General features: G+C 41.1%; 1 protein-coding gene across 1 annotated transcript in view; it reads right to left on the reverse strand.

Annotated features, from left to right (window-relative positions):
- Positions 1-20,016, reverse strand: part of AK9 (adenylate kinase 9) — a 162,697-nt gene that overhangs the window by 8,217 nt on the left and 134,464 nt on the right. The window contains 7 exon segments of the mRNA XM_073627060.1: positions 2,040-2,236; positions 4,583-4,800; positions 6,509-6,655; positions 11,247-11,448; positions 14,418-14,631; positions 15,891-16,109; positions 18,303-18,521. Of these exon segments, the coding sequence (XP_073483161.1) occupies positions 2,040-2,236; positions 4,583-4,800; positions 6,509-6,655; positions 11,247-11,448; positions 14,418-14,631; positions 15,891-16,109; positions 18,303-18,521 (1,416 nt within the window).

Raw genomic sequence — 20,016 nt, forward strand, 5'->3', positions numbered from 1 at the left:
CTTTTATAGTCACAGTTTCCAGACTTCAGGCCCTCCCTAAGCCAGGGCATTATATTTTATAATCCTAAAATTACTGAAAAAATATGGCAAATTTTGTAACTATTAAAGCAGAATAAACTCCCAGAAATACTCACCTCTTCATTCCAGTGATTCCACAGTTAAATCCCTCATCAGCCACTGTCATCTTTTTACCGGGTGATGGGTTGTTGACCCACTGATTGGCCTGTTGGAGAATGACATCATCCCGTGCATGTGTACAGGAGTCCATCATTCCGGCACAGCCAGAGTGTGCATTCAATAGAAGACTGTAAGCGGGCAGGTACAGTAAGTGTTTAATATTGCAGAGGAGACATAGCATGTCTCTTCTGTAATAATAAAGAGCTGCCTGCTTGCAGTTTTTTTAATTAGATTTAGTTCTGCTTTAAAGTTATCATTGTGTGGAACAGATGCCTGGACCTGGCTCTGGGAGGGTACTGGATATAGGATGAAAGGATTGTTGTTGTATAGTTTTTATTGATGTTCAGCTTTTAGGATGCCCTAGGTTTTAAGGGCTTTTACGTTTCCCACTTGGAAAGGCACTGTTTTCCTTCCAATCAGGGTCCTTCACTTCATGGAATTGCTGTGAGTCGGCCACTATCGAGCAGTTCAACTTTGTTCCTTATTGCCTTATGTATACCAATACTGCTGTGTATGTTACCATACAAAATTTACTGTTGTTGCTATATTTTGTATTTCTTTTTAATTTTGGAAAGAAAAACTTATTGAAAGAAAATGTTATCATTGTGTCGTAAGTCTTTCCAACTTCCAGAAACGTAAGCACCAAAATTTGCGGTAGATGCTTCAATGTTAAACTACTGAAAGGTTTCCTTTATCTCTTGAGTACCCCCTTGGCAAGAAGTGACTGAAATTGCAAAGCTGCAAGCTTCTGAAAAGCGTACCAACTCTCCTTGTTGGCTTCTTTCAATCTATTTTATATTTGTACAGAAGAAATGGGAACACCACAAAGAACTGGGAAAACCCCAAATTCCAAGGTGGGTAGGAATAGAGCCAGGAACTATGGCACTGGAGTATTCCAAGAGACAAGAAGCTAGCAAGTGACTCAATTTACCACCCTCCATGTATACCTACAATATCACTTTCCACTTTGTTGTTGTTTTGATCCGAGAAATAAAAAAACTGGCATGTAACTGTTTGGCTGCCTGTAAGTTAATTTTAAATTGAGGCTCATACTAACTATCCTGGGTCTACAATGTTTTTCTACAACATTTGTTTTTGTGTGTTTTTGTTAAAATACTCAGGTATATTTTGGGGTATCTGTTTGTAGTGTGATCTATCATGTGGGAGATCACGATATGCGTAAGCATATTAGAAGCCCCATAGCTTCTTGGTTATGTAATCACAATTTTCCTGGTCTGTCATATATCACCTAATAAGACTAGCAGGAAAATTCACCATGGCTACATTGTCATTTGCAACTGAATCTTAAAGTGGCAATAAAGTCTACTCCACGGAGGGTAAGCTGTTTGCAGAACTGTGTGGCCTGAGAGATCTATATTTGTAGATGGAGGTACAATAAAAGTAGCCTAGGGAGATACTCTACAGCATTCTGGCTCTAAACCTTCCTGCACTAAGGCCTGGTTCACACCTATGCAGATTGCAGTTTGTATATTCCAGGTGCATTTTGCATTTTTCAATACATGTTTTTGATCCCTTGAAGTCTATGGAACCAAAAACCAGAAAAAAAGGCCCTTTCCATAAAATGCATAGATGTGAACATGACCTATAGGAAACCATGTTAAATGGACTGTAGTGTGTTTCTGCAAAACCGAAAACGCACTAAAAATTGCATAGGTGTGAAGCAGGCCTTAAAATCAGTTTCAAAAAGCACAGCAGCAGTGCTAGAGACCTGCATGATTTTGAAAACATACAAATCAACTATAAACTATAAAGACATTCTGATTCTATGTTGGATGTAAAAATACAACCTGCAGTGAGTTACTTAAAAATAATCGTAGAGCAATGAAATAGATTCAACTTACAGCCAGCTCCTGCTGTGAAGCCATCTTGTAGTAGTGTCCACGGAATTCAGCTGCAAACTGCAGAGATGATGTTACCGAACAATCGACAAGCTCTCCCCTTTGTGCCAGGCTTACGGGACAGTATTGTGCAAACTCACCCAGGCGAGACAGCAGCTCTTGGGGGGTGATGCAGAAATCAGCAATAGCAGCTGCTTTACCTGTACAAGTTGCAACAAAACACACTCCAATAATGCGTCTGGCTATACTCAAAGCCCAAGTGATAAAGAAACACAAAATCATATACGAGGGTTCTTCAAATAGTTTCCGCATTTTTTTTAAACTTTAATAAATTTTAAAAAAGCGCGGAAACTTTACTTTTTGAAAACCCCCCCGTACATTGGCTTAAAACACACAAAAAATCTGATCTGATTTTATTCAGGCACAATAAGTTGAAAATCGTTCTCTGTTATTGACTGATCTTTACTTTATTGTATATGAAATCTCTGCCCATAACCAACCTACTGCCAGTAAGGGATACTGTATAACTGCTCACACACATGGTTAGTCTATAGTCTCATTTGCACATTGCTACCTTTGAACATTTCTTATCCACTGCTAGCATAGGTAGTCAAAAACTGTAAAAATCTGTGATGCTTACATTTGTAGGCTAGTGAACCGTATCTGTGCTGCAACCCAACTAAGGGCAGCTGAAATGTTGTTGTTTTTTTTTTCCATGTTTTTTTTTTAAAAACACTTTATTTAAACCTGCATTTTTTTTTTTTACTGAGCTGTATTCATATATGTTTCTTTGCGTTTACACGCGTTTATGTAAATTGCGTTGCAAAAAAAATGCAGCCTGCTGTACTTTTCAAAGTCATGTATCCACAATGCAATGGTGTAAAAAAAAAATATTGAGAGGCATTCATTTTTACTGTCATTGCGTTTGGAATGCATTTCTGAACGCATCTAAATGCATCCGGTGTGAACCAACCCTAACAAAGCTCTTCATAACCATAATCTACATCAATCTGAATTAGGCCATACATATTGGAAAGGCTTATAGAATGTCAAGGGTGTAAAGCCAGCCATAGATGAATCGAGGTCGGTTCAGCAGGGACCAGCCGAGATTTGATGCATCTATGTGCAGACTGATTGTACCCAAGTCGATCCATCTCTTTAGCTGCTAGCAATAATCACTGTGTACTCCCAGGAGGGACATATAAAACCAGATAGTGAAGTGCTAATCCAAGGGGTGATAAATTAAACTTGATGGAGATCCCAAATATAATTAAAGTTCTTTATTGGCAAGAAAACAAACATTGTGTTGGGGCTGCCAGAAAATACATTAAAAATCCAGAACGATTATCAATAAAAAAGTTGATAAAATTAAAATATATATATGTGTATATTGAGAGTCACTAGCTTGAAAATACACATAATAACTACAGATGACTGCAGGGGTACACAGGAGCTAGGAGGGGTGGAGAGGAGGCTGACCTGCCTCCAATGGAGGGTTCACAATGACAGTGGTGTGGTGGAGCCTGGAGGTGCTCAGGGAAGAGGCATTGTATCAAATTGTCAGGGGCAGGGACTGTCCACCAGCCACCAACCTCACAGCACAGACGCCGGGAGATGGAACTGGGGGGGGGGGCACCTCTCGTGGCTCTACTTCCGGGTTCCGGAGGCTGTGGTCATCTAACCAGCCGTGTCACACCTCCAAACAATGACAGGCTCCAGCGGTCTCCAACGAGCTCTAGTAGACTCCAAGAAAGTTCTCACAGTCAGAGGGCAGAGGGAGAGATAGAACCAGGAAAGAATGTCGGGGTCTTGAACAGTGTAGGAACTACGTTTTGGGGATTTACCCCTTCCTCAGGTCACGTGTTCCATTTGCGCCTGGTTTCTGTTGACTTTCCGTTCCCAGGAGGGACAACTCCCTACGTCCCCCACTGGGAGAACACAATAGTTCCACGGGAGGAGTTTCCCCATCAACACTGACAGTGTTGACGAGAGAATCCAGCGATTTTCCTTCTTGCAACCCATGGTTGCAGGAAAGAAAATCACATAATCTAAGGCCTGACTTGCTGAGAAGCCGTCTTTACCAATCTCTACCCAACCAGCTTCTTCATTTCTATTGCTATTGCAGGATACACTATGTAAAGGAAAACTTAGGCCTAAATGAATGATATGATTGCCCAAAAGATCAGTTTTGCTACTGGTAATGGCACATACATGTACACACACAATTGTATCAGTGTAGAGTGCACTTTGTCCCACACTTCCCTTTGTAATGTGATAGACAAATGAAATTTGCTTATGAGCTTTGTCAAGGAGCATGTGTTTAATACCTGATATTAGACAGACAGAATGGGGTTGATTTACTAAAACTAGAGAGTGCAAAATCTATTGCAGCTCTGCATAGAAACCAATCGGCTTCCTTTTTTTTTTTTTTTTCTGTCAAAGCTTAATTGAACAAGCTAAAGGTAGAAGCTGATTGGCTACCATGCAAAGCTGCCCCAGATTTTGCACTCTCCAGTTTTAGTAAATTAACCCCAGTGTGTACATACCTTCCCTTATTCTTTCCATGTAGGTTTGCACTTTATTGATGCTTGCCCGGACTTCTTCACGGATTTTATTGGCCACCCACCATTTGCTCCGTGTGGCATCCACTTCACACCAGTTTTGATGTTGCAACATATAATATTCTTTAATACGTTGGATCTCCTGCTTATAATTGGAGTTTTTCACAGTTAAAATCTGTGCACTGTCATGTACAGGGTACGGCCTATCAAAGAAAAACAAACCAGCAATATTAGGTGATGTAGTGAATGATTACAACTGAGAATAGGAATATACTGTACATGTACATGCTCAATTTTTAAAGGGGTTGTAAACCCTCTGCATTTTTCAAAAAAACCTTCTTTACTGCAGCAGCGCCCCAGAGCCCCCCTTATACTTACCTGAGCCCCGTAATTCCCACGACGGGAACAAGCACACCAGCTCCAGCTGGTGTCTTGTGTCTTGATAGGATAGATTAATAGCAGCGCAGCCATTGGATCCCGCTGCTGTCAATCAAATCCAATGACGTGGGCGCCGGGGGGCAGAGCCGAGTCCTGCTGTCTGTGTCAATAGACGTAGCAGCAGGACATGGGAGCGCGCCCGCACGAGTGCCCCGAGGAAGAGTGCTTCTCCAACGGGACACTCGAGAAGAGAAGGAGCCAGGAGCGCCGCTGAGGGACCCCAGAAGAGGAGGATCGGGGCCACTCTGTGCATAACCAACTGCACAGAGGAGGTAAGTATGACATGTTTGTTTTCTTTTTTTTTTAAAACCTGAAACTTTACAACCCCTTTAAGTAAACCTGTATTGAAAGAAAAAAGTCTGACATTGCTGACCTCATTAAAGTGCTAGTTACTTGGCTCTTAAGAATGTATCAGTCATAAAGATTAGCAAGAGCTTTTTATATCATGCTTAAAAAATATGATATCCCAAGATTTCATATTCCTGATATGTGCCTGCTGTACCATGTACTTGTATGAAAAAGTAACCTGTTCTCTTTGTATTGCTTCCTTAATGTGAAATCCCTGGTGTTCCTGCCAATCACTCTGCTTTTCTATTAAAAACTGACCAAATTAGGCATGAGAGCATAGAGTGGTCAGTTTTCTGTCTGTGCTGGGAATTCAGATTGCTCTCCTTCAATGAATAGACTTGTGCTGACTTGTCCCTCCTGGGAAGACTAGTTTACTGCTGTTTCTCCTCCAGCTCTCTGAGTTCCTTTTGCAACGGAGAAGGGAGGGTATGTGATAACTTATAAAAAAGGAAAAAAAAAGCATTTATAATGTTTTTATATCTATACACACATGTTTTGCTTTTCATTTCTATTTTAAACTGAATGGGTTGTTTTACAAGGTGAGGGTTTACATATACTGGCTCAGGAGCAGTATATGTGAACCCTCACCTTGTAAAACAACCCATTCAGTTTAAAATAGAAATGTTTAAATGTTAATAAATAAATGGAAAGGTATGGTATATAATAGCATAGTTAGGGGTGTACCTGTGGCATTCTAGGATATAGTCCTCTGCAAAGACATCAGCTTATATGGAACAAGCAAGTTTTCTGTGGATTATAAGGCTTCTGTGTATCATTACTGCAGTCATTAGAAGCCCTCCACACAAGCAATAGGTAAAAGCCTCCTGTATTTTAAACTTTAATACCTAGAGTAGAATTAGCTAGGTCCACAAACAACACTATTACAAGTATTACCAAACCCATGGAGGATGTTTGTGGACAGAAGAGGATACCACACTGATATCTGCAGGTACTCAGCCATCAGGGGCAAGCAATAATAATTTTTTTTTATACCATTTACTTTAAAGATCTGGATAACTTTCCCCAAACTTTCTGTTTCGGGATAATAGATGCAATGCCTGCATTTAAATCAGAATTCACAAGCACCATCAAAAATAATTGAAATAATACACATAAACCTGGTACCTTTTTGATTCCTTTTTCTCCAGTTGTCCTCTGTTTAAAATCTCCTTCATTGGTATTTCTAATTCAAAGATCTTTATGGGAATTATGCTGCAGGCTTGCAGAAGGATAGCCTGTTGTTCAGTTGCTGGATATCCATCCAGAACCACCCTAGAAGTGGGTTGAGAATTTCATTAGTACTTATTCACATTCAGTACTAATGAGGATTGTTAAAACAATTGTAAATGTAAAGTCACACAAATATGTGCTATGATGGGAGTGATTATTATGAGCCCAATGGCAATACTCAAAGTAGTTGTTACCTCAACATTTCATATTCCTGATATGTGCCTGTTGTACCATGTACTTGTATGAGAAAGTCTCCTGTTCTCTTTGTTTTGCTGCCTTTGTGTGAAATCCCTGGCGTTCCCACCAGCCCATTTGCTTTCCTATTAAAAACTGACCACACTAAGCCAGAGAACACACCGTGGTCAGTTCTCTGGCTGTGCTGGGAACTCAGCCTGCTCTCCTCCAATGATAAGACTTGTCTTAGTAGCCATTCACTGGGAAGCTCAGTGTACTGCTGCATCTCCTCTCCTCCCCCAGCTCTCATGCAGCTAAGAACAGAGTAAATGTGATAGTTTATAAAAAAAAAAAAAAAAAAAAAAAAAAGGGGGGGGGGGGAGGTATTTATAATGTTTTTTATATCTATACACAAACATTTTGCCTTTCATTTCTATTTTAAACTGAATGGATTGTTTTACAAGGTGATCGTTTACAAACACTTTAAAAACAGACCAAAAAACATGCACTTGGAGACACGGAAAAAAAGCAACTCTTTTACCCTCCGATACAATAGGCACAATTCACATAGTTATTTTCCACTTTAAGATCTGAGGAAAAATAGCTCATAGAGTTTTTCAAAACTTTTTTGGAATTCACAATAAAAAAAGAAAAGAATCCTAATGCATTCTCTGCATTAAGGTAAAAAAACCTTCTCTGCGTGCAGGATCCCCCCAGCCCTCCTCCTTATTCTTACCTGAGCCCGATTCGATCCAGCGACATGCAAGAGAGCAGCGGCTCTTGTTACTGTCTCCCTCCTCAATGGGCAGATTGATAGCAGAGGGAGCCATGGGCTCCCGCTCCTGTCAACTCCAGTGACAAGGGGGAGCGGGAGCCGAGTCCCGCGGTCTGTGTCAATTGGCTCAGGAGCAAGCCCGCACGGATGCTCCCATTGGAATCAGTTTCCTATTGGGGACACCAGCAAGAGAGGAGATGCCAGTAGCAATGGCAGGGGACCTGAGAATATGAGGGTCAGGGGCCGCTCTGTGCAATTCTATTGCACAGAGCAGGTAAGTATAGACATGTTTGTTATTTAAAAAAATTAAATAAATTTCATTTACAGCCAAAAAAACAGAAAAAACTTTTATTGAGGTATTAGGTACATCAGCACGATCATAGCAGTGCATACAACAAAGAAGTCATAGGTACATAATGTATACATCAGTAGTATATCAGTAGTAGTGGACACAGCCATAACCAATACAGAAGTAGAGGTTCTAAACCTGGCCTTCAGATTGTGCAGCTTGTGTCAATAAGGGGGGGGAGGCAGAAGAGGCAAGAATGTTTCCCAGGTCCATACAAGAGGGAGATAGAGGGTACAGGAGGATGGAAGGAAGAGGAGACAAGGGGGGGTGATGGAGAGAAGGCATACGTATAATAATCAGCAAGCAGAAATACCCAACTATTTACCACTTCCCGCCCGGCTATAGCGGATTGACATCCGGGAAATGGTTCCGTTATCCTGACTGGGCATCATATGACGTCCAGTAGGATAACATGCCACCGCGCGCCCGCGGGGGCGTGCATCGTGGCGATCGGTGGAGCGGTGTGTCAGCCTGACACACCGCTCCACCGATCTTGGTAAAGAGCCTCTGGCGGAGGCTCTTTACCACATGATCAGCCGTGTCCAATCACGGCTGATCACGATGTCAATAGGAAGAGCCGTTGATCGGCTTTTCCTCACTCACGTCTGACAGACACGAGTAGAGGAGAGCCGATCGGCGGCTTTCCTGACAGGGGGGTCTGCGCTGATTGTTTATCAGCGCAGCCCCCCCTCAGATCACCACACTGGACCACCAGGGATCGCCACTAGGACCACCAGGGAAGGGGCAACATGTGGATGGCCAGGTATGTACCCCATGGCCATCCACATGTGCCCAATGTGCCCAATCTGTGCCAATCAGTGCCCACAAATGGGCACTGATTGGCACCATTATGTTTCAGTTATGCCCAGCAATGCCACCAATAAATTTTATCAGTGCCACCAATCAGTGTCATCAGTGCCACCTGTCACTGCCCATCAGTGCCACCTGTCAGTGCCCATCTGTGCCCATCAGTGCCCACCTATCAGTGCCCATCAGTGCCACCTATTAGTGCCACCCATAAGTACCCATCAGTGCCACCCATATGTACCAATCAATGCCACCTACGAGTGCCCATCAGTGCCGCCTATGAGTGCCCATCGGTGCCACCTATGAGTGCCCATCAGTGCCGCATACCAGTGCCACCTATCAGTGCCCATCAGTGCCACCTCATCAGTGCCACCTCATCAGTGCCCATCAGTGCCGCCTATCAGTACCCATCAGTGCCACCTCATCAGTGCCACCTCATCGGTGCCCATCAGTGCCGCCGTATCAGTGCCCTTCAGTGCAGCCATATCAGTGCCCATCATTGAAGAAGAAAATGTACTTATTTACAAAAAATGATAACAGAAACAAAGAAAAACGTGTTTTTTTTTTCAAAATTTTCGGTCTTTTTTTATTTGTTGCGCAAAAAATAAAAACCGCAGAGGTGATCAAATACCACCAAAAGAAAGCTCTATTTGTGGGAACAAAATGATACAAAATTTGTTTGGGTACAGTGTAGCATGACCGCGCAATTGTCATTCAAATTGTGACAGCGCTGAAAGCTGAAAATTGGTCTGGGCGGGAAGGTGTCTAAGTGCCTGGTATTGAAGTAGTTAATAAATGGTTAATGCACAACATTGACAGTAGACTCCCTTAGAGCTCTGCATTGGCTGCCCGTGAAAGAACGGGTTCTGTTGAAAACCGGATGTCTTGTCCATAAGGCACTGTATGGATATGGCCCAGAGTATCTGAAGGAAAAATCTGTCAAGTATGTGCCTACCCGATCCTTGAGATCGGTGAACTTGGCCACACTGAAGATTCCAAAATTTAAGAAGAAAACATGCGGAGGGAGAACAAGTGAAGTACAAGGAGCTGAATTTTGGAACTCCTTGCCTCTGAAACTGAGATTTGAGAATGACTTTTTGAAAAGTTCGAAAGAAATTGAAAACTGTACTTTTTGTACAAGCTTTTGGAGTCACCTAATTTTTAACTGGGGTGTGATGGACAGACTCCCTGGCTTTTATCCTGTATCTTGCTATGCTGGTTTGTTGGTTCTCTTAAGGTTTTTTAATGTCAATGTCCTTTTGTTTTTGCGCATCAAGGCCTTCGAGTAACACTGCGTAGGTTAGGCATTTTAATAAATAAATAAATAAATAAATAAGTGACAAGCTGCTATAGTCAAGCCGCCCCAAATACCCCAAGAATCTATCCAAGCAAACCAAACTGTAAACTCATGCATTTATTTATTTTTTAGTGAAGTGACTTATGCCGTCTTATGAGATATTTACCAAGCGCTTTTGCTTTTTTAGGTAAATACCACATAAAGGCATAGTGAACTGGCATATTCATTATCTCTTGTCAAATTTGTTTATTGAATTTTAACAATTAGTATACATAAGTACATATGGTGGCAGCAAAAGAAAAGATCACATATATGGTAATAATATTGAGTTGTAGTTCCAGCATAAACTAAAAGTGGTTTAACTAAAACTATTTTAGCATGGATCTAACTACTCAAAAGATTGCGTCATACATTGTATAAGAGAGGATACAATCAACTTAGACCAGGTTTATATAAGATGACCTCAGATAAAAAAAAAGGTCTTATTATCAAGAGTATAGCTTTTAAATAAAAAATAAAAGAAAGAAATAATTTATTATATAATCCTATACTACATATTAGAACTATGTACTATTGGTATAATGATAACCAAGGAAATAAAAGTTCTGCTACCAGAACTATATAAAGAGTAAATTGAAGACGTATTCATTATCTCATGAGATATTTGGCAAAAATGAGTCAGAACACCTAAACACCTCATGAGATATGCTTTAGTGAATGGAGCCCATTGATAGGGAAGATTTAAGTCTAGCCATGAACATCAGATGGCAGTTGGAGGATCTGATCGTCAAAAGCTTTTCTTACAAAAGATCTTTTCAAAAACACGTATAATGCAAGGAGCAAACACTTTTAGTGCTGGCATTATTGCAAAAAAGAATTTTAGTAATTATTCAGGAAAATCCATTTTGAATCATTGATTTTTCCTCCGAGACTTCATGTTCAAGGTGTTCACAGATGCTGCCGTAGGTCCATAACTAATCATTTGTTTCTGGATCTCAGCGTTACCATCAGGGCAAAGAAAATAAGGAACAGGAAACTTTATTTAATCCACCAGACTCCTCCAGCTATAACATGTTTCATAATGTACTAGGGCTGTACAATTAGGCCCTAGTACAGTGTGGCGTGTGAATATTTGTTTGCTTGGCTAAATCTTTAAAAGATCAAAGGTTCTTATACTGAATCAGGCACATCAAGCAGGAAAACAAGATTTTTTTGTGTAAAGTAATCTTACCCTGTAGTGTTACATGTAAGATCCATCAGTGTCACTTCTAGACATCTGACTGCAAGCTCATCAGGCACAGCTAACCCCTTCACAAGAAGACTTTTTATGTCTAATGCAAGCTCTGTATCTGGCTGATTATCTAGAACAGACCGAATGGCATCTCCCATTGACAGACGCTGAAGGCCATATATGCTAGCAAACATGTTGGCAACTGAAACATATGAAGGAACAGATGTTACCAAACTGGAAAAGATGCAAACACATTTGCAGTTCAATCAGTCATTTTATATTTATAAAACACATCTTAGGCCACATGCACACTGGAGGTTTTTTCTGCTGCTCCTAGGGGCATTAGGCTTTTTTTTTTTTTTCCTGGCTCTAAACGCCCCTGCATGTTAGCCTATGTACACATAGGCATTTAGAGGAGTTTTGAGGCAGAGGCTTTTAGAGGCAGAAGAAAAACCCCACTGCCAGCACGTCCACGAGCAGCTGTGTTTTCCTAACATGTCTAAATGCATGTAGATGTGTCTAAACGCATCTTAACCCCTTGGCGCCGAGCATATGCAAATATGCGGCCCCACTGGACTGGGCTTTTTTCCATGGGGCCACATATTTGCGTATCTCCCTTTATGCTGCAACAGAGACCGGGGTCTCACCGAGTGCCCCATGCCTCGTACTAACTATTGGGACACGAAACTTCAGATTCCGGGTCACCTGATCAGTGTGATAGCCTCTGATTGGCTATCACAGTGATCAGTCACTGTGAAACCTGGCCTCACGTTGTCTCTCTCTCTCTGTGAATGGAGGAGAGCGATAAAATTGTATCTCTCTCTGTCCTTGCAGAGAGAAAAAAAAGTGTGGGTAAAAAAAAAAGCAAACAATAAAAATAATAACTAAAAAAAACCCTGGATCAAGGTTTGATCTAGGTCAGTGCCAGGGTTAGTGTTTGGGTCAACGTCAGGGTCAAAGTCCAGGGTCAGAGGCCAGGGTCAGTATTTTTTTGGACAGGATGTTTTTTTTTAATTAGTTTTAGTGTCAGTGTGTTTTAGGTAGGATAAAAAAAAAAGCAAAATGCGCACTATTGTTTCTGGGCTGTACTACCGGTACAAACAACAAATAACATAAACATACGTGATATCTCTGCGATCGCCAGGAGCAGGAAAATTTATTTTGGGTTTTTCTTTGGTGAAAGGTTATGGCAGTAACAAGGAATATACAGATAAATTAAAAAAAATATATTTTTTTACTATTTTGGGCCAGTTTTTATATCCATTACCATTTACCACCAAACGAAAGCAAAAATTTGTCCTGAAAAAAACGTGGTAAAATCCACCTTGACACACAATGTGTGATGATACGTATGGTTTTACTAAGGGCACTTTCACACTCACAGTGCCCGGGTGTCGGCGGTAAAGCACTTTTACGGCACTTTACGTTGCTTTTGCGGTGCTTTTCGGCCGCTAGTGGGGTTCTTTTAACCCCCGCTAACAGCCGAAAATTGATTTAGATGGGCAGGGGCGCTTTAGAGCCCTAAAGATGCTGCTAGCAGGACTTTTTTTGACGTCCTGCCAGTGCACCGCTCCAGTGTAAGAGCCCTCGGGCTTTCACATTGGAGTGACAGTAGAGGCGCTTTACAGGCGCTTTGCAGGCGCTATTTTTAAAGCTATAGCATCTGTAAGAGTGCTTTCACATTGTGTCAGTGGTAATGCGGCGCTATTTGTAGCACCACTTTACCGACGTTTTAGTGGCGCTATTCGGCCGCTAGCAGGGCGATTTTAACCCCCGCTAGCAGCCAAAAAAAGGGTTAGATCCGCCTGAAAAACGCAGCTGCAGCGCCGCTTTGCCAACGGTATAGTGGCACTGCCCCATTGTTTTAAATGGGCAGGAGGGGTGGAGGAGTGGTGCACCGCTGCAAAGAAGCTGCTGGCAGGACTTTTTGTGACGCCCTGCCAGCGCAGCGCCCCAGTGTGAAAGCACTCGGGCTTTGCACATTGGGTTTGCAGCTGAGGCTTTTTCAGGCGCTACATTTTGGGGCTGTAGCGCCTGAAAAACGCCTGCAGTGTGAAAGGGGTCTAAAGCGCCTCAGTGTGAAAGGGGTTTAACACATGTCAAAGTTACAAAACTGTGCTTAGGCATTAAGATTTGTTTTATCCTTGGCGTGAAGGGGTTAACGTTATGCACATTTAGCACTTGTACGTTAATTATTTCAATGGCCAGAATACATTTTTTCAGGCCAATGAAATTAATTAACGCCCAACTGCTTGATGCACCTAAATTTGCCTAAATTTGTTACTAATGGTTACAAGCATCAAGTGTTTTTTTTGCCAAGACTCTATTGCCAGGAGTAAAGGAGTCTAGGAGAGTTAGCAAAATGTCCAGTGTGCATGGGGCCTAGTATAAATTTATAATCCATAAAAGTTCCTCTTGAACTATTAATACTTTTAGTGAATTTGTTCTGTATGTAATGGTCCACATCCCTTAGTATAGCCCGCTCTGTTAATCAATTGCCAGCAAGGTGAAGATCACTAGCTTCTTTTTCCAATGATCATCACAGTGCCATCCTGCCCAGCTCCATACAGTTTTTCTAGCAAAAAAGTCTATGCCAGCCCATCTGTAAAGAGCACGCCACAGCCCCATTCATTCCTGTGGGTGAGCCATATTCCACTGACAGCTGGAAAATGGGTCACCCATAAGAATGAATAGGGCTGCAGTATATGTGCGCACCATGAAGGAGGGCCTGTGGGAACATGTTCACTAGAAAGGCTGCGTGGAAGCCTTTTTTTCGCATTGGATACAGTAAGGAAGGGTTAATGCCAATTCGTGTAAATGCCAATGTGTTCTGCATAGGCATTTACTCTCACATCTGCTAATGGCATATTTCCACTGAGCACTCCACTTTCATGTCTCAGAAAATACACTGTACATTCACGCACAGGTAAATGCAGATGTAGAAGCTGTTGGAATTAACAAGAGTGCAGCTGCATACAGCAAATTCCTTGTATGGGCAGCTGTACAGAGTACCTGTAGCTCCCCAGGGGATTTTACGCAAGAGGGCTCTGAAGCCTCTAGACGTCCACGTGCATAAGGACATATAAAACAGTGGTGTTTTCAGTAGCCAAATCCACTAGGTTTTTTTTTTTGTTTAAATACCGTAAATCGCTATACATGCAAAGGCCTTACCTGTGGTTTTTCCAGATTTGGGAGGACCAATGATTGCAATTCTAATAGGCACTGAGGGTTTAGGCTTTGGCTGATGGATAAATTTAATAGGGTTCTTCATAAATGTGTTTCTGTTTTCTTTTGTTGAAAAAAAGTAAATGAATTGCCGGTAAATCAGAGGGAAACTAGGATTTTCTTGATTTTGCAAAGGCTGTATTACTTCTCCTTGGCTAAGCTTTAATAGAAAAAAGTTTAGTTAGACAATTTAGTCTATAAAAGCAAGGATTCTGTTTTTCCAAAAATTAAAGCCTAAATAAAAAAATAAATAAATTAAAACTTTAATCCACCTACTATCTAGTTTAGAGACAACAATTCATGGAATAGGGAGTAGGAAAACTAGGGTTACAGTTTAATGTAGCTGTAAAAATTCAGACCCACTAACACAATACGATAGGTTTTATTTATTCTACCTCAGCAATAGCTTGTGACTACAGATCTAATGATATCTTGCTCTTTTTCAGTGTTTTATCCATTCAATTCTGCTGCACAAACATCTCTATATAAAGCTGACCATAGGACAGCCAGACACACAAGCACATCTCCCTAATAATGCCCTAAACAGGAGCACTTGGATGTTATGAGGGTTCCTTTTTAGGCTACCAAGTATGGTGGGGAGATGAGGTTTCACAGGTGGCAGTGAGTGCCAACACCAACTTATCTTGGGGGGAAAAATTGTGATAGCCTACTTTAACCCACTTAATTGCCATCTCCTTCCAAAACCATTGCGTGAGAATGCCTGAGGCTGCTCCATAGACATTAGATCGTTTGAATTCAGAAACTGTCATCTAAAGTCTATGGCCACTCTTACCATGAAAGTTTAGGTTTCATAGACATTATGGCAGTGCTTAACAGGATTCGCTTTATTATTAGCACAATAAGACAGTTACTTTATCTCTCTTCTCTAATCTATGGTTTGGCAATAAGCCTCATTGTTTGGAAGAAAGTTAAAAGGGGTGCTAAAAAGACAACAGAGCTATGGTTCCCAGCATCCAATTAGATTTCAGTATCATTTCCTAATGTAGGTTTTCAAAATTAATTGTGGTGTGCAAATTAACCAGCTTTTTTTTTTTTTACAACTGTGTCCCATCTTAAAAAAATCTGTAGTGGGAAAGTTTGAAGTCTGCCATTGTTGACCTATGATTCCTTCACAAATACCAAATGCCCGGCTGTTATGATGATGCAATGGCCTGGGTACTTTCTAAGTACACACATTTGGGGTTCTAACATTTGACATTTTTGATCTACAGATATACAGACGTGAATGAAGGTTTTCAGTGGAGGACTTTGAAGGCAGCAAGTGGTGGCAGAGAAAAAAAGATTTTCCTTATCATATCACCTTCTAGAGAGGAATAATAGCAAGTGACACTTTCCTTAACACAGTATCCACAACAGCAAATTAAATTTATGTACCATACTCTTTTTATTTAACAATACCTTGACAGGGTCCCATCGTCTAAAGATACTGGGATGCTTATATGACATATGAAGCATCTTGCTTGCAAGGGACAGGCTAATGGGAAAACATTTTTCAAAGAGACTTTCTCGATTTTCCACCAGGTTCTTTAGTTTTTCATATAGCTGGAAATGCACAATGTGCAATTTACGGCTTGTATTGACTGTAACACATGGTATCATTAGGCTTTGAAGTTCATCCTGTCGTTTGAAAAAAAAAATATATATATATATTATAATATATATTTTATTATTTTACAATTATTAGTGTGCAACAACTAGTGTATTGCCTTTAAAGCCCAATTCATTTTTTTTTTACCCAGGCATGTATATTATGTAACTAATAATTTTTTAATCCAACTGCAGTTCTCACCTTCTTCCCAGCACTGTCCCCCACAGTATGATCCCTGGTCTAGCACTGGTCCTCTTTACTTGTAGTAAACTTTAAAGCTTAAATGTTAAGTCTAAGAGTAGATTTCATCTATATTACTTTTATTAGCCAGAAAGCTTTCTTTTTATTAGCACCAGTTTTACTTTGTTATTCAAACATGACATCTCTGCCTTCAGGGATAAAACAATTTAAACACATTATAATCTGATTGTAAAGTATTCTTTAAATTTATCAACACTGTAGTGAGAGGCCTAACTTAGCTGGATAAAAAATAAGCAGAGTATTTGGGTCAGTCTTCAGGTTTGCCTGTGGAGCATGCACAGTTCAGAGTACACTCTAGTGGCAGGACAATGTACAGGCATACCCCACTTTTAAGTACACAATGGGGTTTATTTACTAAAGCTGGAAAGTGCAAAATCAGGCTCACTTCTGCATAGAAACCAATGAGCTTCTAACCCCAGCTTGTTCAATTAACTTTTGTAATAAAACCTGGAAGCTCATTGATTTCTATGCAGAAGGGAGCCTGATTTTGCACTTTCCAGTTTTAGTAAATAAACCCCATTGTGTACTTAAAAGTGGGGTATGCCTGTAATTCCAGTGGGCATGTGAGGGAAAAAAATTATCAGTGGTCACCCTGTTGTCAGGTGCAGTTAGATTGCCTGCCACTAGATGGCTCTGTTGGTATGGTAAGGTGGAAAGTTTTAAAAATGTGATAGCTCCACTTTTAGAGAAAGCTCTCTAGTGATGTAGTCAGTGGAGTTAATGCCCATATAAATGCCAGTGTGGGTGGGACCTGGTGAGATATGGTATTGGAACAGGACACCCCAAAGCTGCACAGATGTAATCCTGTACTGAGCTTATCTGAAGAGCTCTGTGTAGGGCTGAATTCCCAGGTGAAGTGGCACAGATCTACTCCTGACCTTTTTCTGCAGGTCTTGTAGCATGGTGCATATGGCCTGAGAGGCCTGGACAGAGTCTTCTTAAATGTGAGGGACATTGAAACCTGGGAATAGATGTCATCAGGCAGTGTGCTCAGCTAGGCAAAGCTGTAGAAGGGACATTTGTAAGAGAGTGGCAGTATACTAATGGAAGGACCTAGCCCCCCCGACCCTCAGATGTGGGTCCTGTGGCTCAGTTGTGGAAAGTCTAACGCTTAGAGAAATAGTATACATGGGGAGGTAGTCCTAATTCTATGGTGCTCCCAAGAAGGAGGAGAGGGAAGATGGCTTTAACTAAAAGATGTGTACTTTTGCTCTGCACTGAAATGATTCCTACAGAATGTTTGCACATGGGGTTCCGTGCCGAAGATTTTGGTAATATGTCAAGTGTGAAATGTCACAGGAAGTAATGTGAAGTTGCAGTAAAGTGTTGCAAATCCATTCATGTGTGGACTTTCCTTTATTCTGAATTTAATATTAAATATAGCCTCTGGCCGGGGTTGTCATTAGGGGGCCTCTGGCCAGGAAACGTGTCCAATATGGTGGGTACAAGGCAAGGGTGTAGGTACTCTATCCAAGAAGTGGGGCGGAACTGATACATCTTGGCACCAATATCTGGCTAATCACAAGTCCCCCTTATACCCAATGGTCAACGAAAGTAGATGCTGGTCTGGAAGAAACAGCGAAGACCATGGCAGTTACACTGGAGGAGGGAAAACTAAGAGGTAAATTTGCCATAATGTAAAAGTGTATTGTGCATACTTGCAGATTATGGCGTGTGTTCCTGGGGACCTGAGGTGGCTCAGTTCAACTTTAATGTATAGTAAAGAAATGGAGAAGGCATGTTACACATGCATTTGGAAAGTGCGAATGTGGCCGGTTTGAATAATTATTTTGATTATGTTATGGTCACAAAGATGCTGTATCAAGTAAAATGCGAAAGAACTGAGAAGTGGAGGTAAAGCTAATATGCAGGAGTTTAAAAATATTACAAGTACAGTAAAGAAAGTCAACCTTATTTATTAGAAATCTAAAAATTAAAAAGCACAGGAGTATTTTCCTTACCTTTACTGCTTGAAGTGATTCACCATCAGCTTCACATTTTTCTCCAATCTCAGATTTCATCCTCTCTATGGCATCCTCCTCTTGTTCTTCTTCCTCCTGTTCCTCTTCTTCTTCTTCTGGAAATTCTTCAGAAAGAATCTGCTCAATAGGGTCTATCTCTTCCTCTTCTTCTTCTTCTTCCTCATCTTCCTCATCACTGGCCTCAGGATCTTTTTTCTTCTGATAAATAAAACAACTCTTATCAAGCAAAAATTCATAGCTAAAATCTGTATAAAAAGTTTGAATATTCCAGTTCCTTTCAATTGAATGTCTATCTATATATGCTTAAAAATACAATGACAGATTGTCATTTACACAGTAGGCCACTGGAAAGAGCATGTGTAGTCTTTTGTATTGTTAATCGCTAACATAATAAAATCACTAATGACTTATTACATTATTGTAATGCACGTTAACCTATTGCACTCCTCCTGCTGACCTTCACATCAAAAATTTTTTTTTTCTAATTTTTTTTTTTTTTTTTAATTTTTTATTCTTATTTTTAATTTTTATTTTAATCATTATTTTTCTTCCCATTATCCATTGCCCATACGGTTTTTGGCCATTTCAAAGACTGGTCAGGCAGATGTGAGCTCCATCAGCCTGTTGCCAGCTCCAATTCCCCTTTTCCTGGCGCTCCAGATTCAGCTAGCACTCAAGTGCAGTGTCACCATACCGCATGCTAGAGGTTCAGCCCTGTGGAGACACCTTCCGGCAGACCAGTGACAGGTTCACTTCCATCAACGCTCCAGCGGCTTCCCTGCACTGACGTCATCCGTCCAAGACACGGAGCTCCGGCCAGGCTGCTTCCCGCACGGCGGTGTTACACATCTCAACGCCGTGGGCTTTCCATCACCTGCACGAGCAAACTAAGCCACTTCCCGCACAGCGGAGCCACACATCTCTGTCATCCCACCATCTGTCTGTGCAAGGGAGCCCCCCACACACATGACGCCGACCTCCTCAAGGAACGAGGTAGTTTTGAGCCTTCCTTTTGTTTGTGACACTTTTTCATCCCCTTCATCTTGCCTACTGACATTTGTTTGGAGCCTGGGGTTTATTATTTTTTATTATTTACCCAGTGTTTCCTGTGGGTCACAATTGAATGGATCTCCAGTATTAGTCTCTTGCTGTCCACAGCTGACTGTCCTCTTATTCTAGCACATACTGATGTTAAGTGCAATATATGTATATTCACTATTTCTATAACTGTGAGAATTTGATTGTTATGTCTTAATACTGTATTGTTGTGTGGTTTTGCATTCATGTCTTTTATACAACAGTGCTTGTTAACCTAGTTTCACTAGTAGTTACTACTGTTACCCTAGATTATCCTCATGACTGGTCCACCACTGGTCTATTAAAATATTCAATTTTATATGCCTGTTGTATTTTGCCTTTCAACAAAATCCGGGGCGCTGGACTATATGTGTTGTTCTTGTTATTATCTGTTTCTACCAGTTACGGTTCGTCTGGCTGCACGGGTTATTTGTTGATAGTTTCCCCTCTCTACATTACATAAGGGCCGTGTGATATACACCTATCATACATGTTTTATAGCACATGTGTTGCTCCAAACTCTCCGGGTGGTTTATCACTGGCGCTGGTTTTTTATCTTGTGTCTTTTTTCACTAATGCCTCCTGTAATGAGGTGAATTCTGAGATCAGCAGGAGG

The sequence above is a fragment of the Aquarana catesbeiana genome, linkage group LG04 (genome assembly GCF_042186555.1).
Source record: "Aquarana catesbeiana isolate 2022-GZ linkage group LG04, ASM4218655v1, whole genome shotgun sequence".
NCBI lineage: Eukaryota > Metazoa > Chordata > Amphibia > Anura > Ranidae > Aquarana > Aquarana catesbeiana.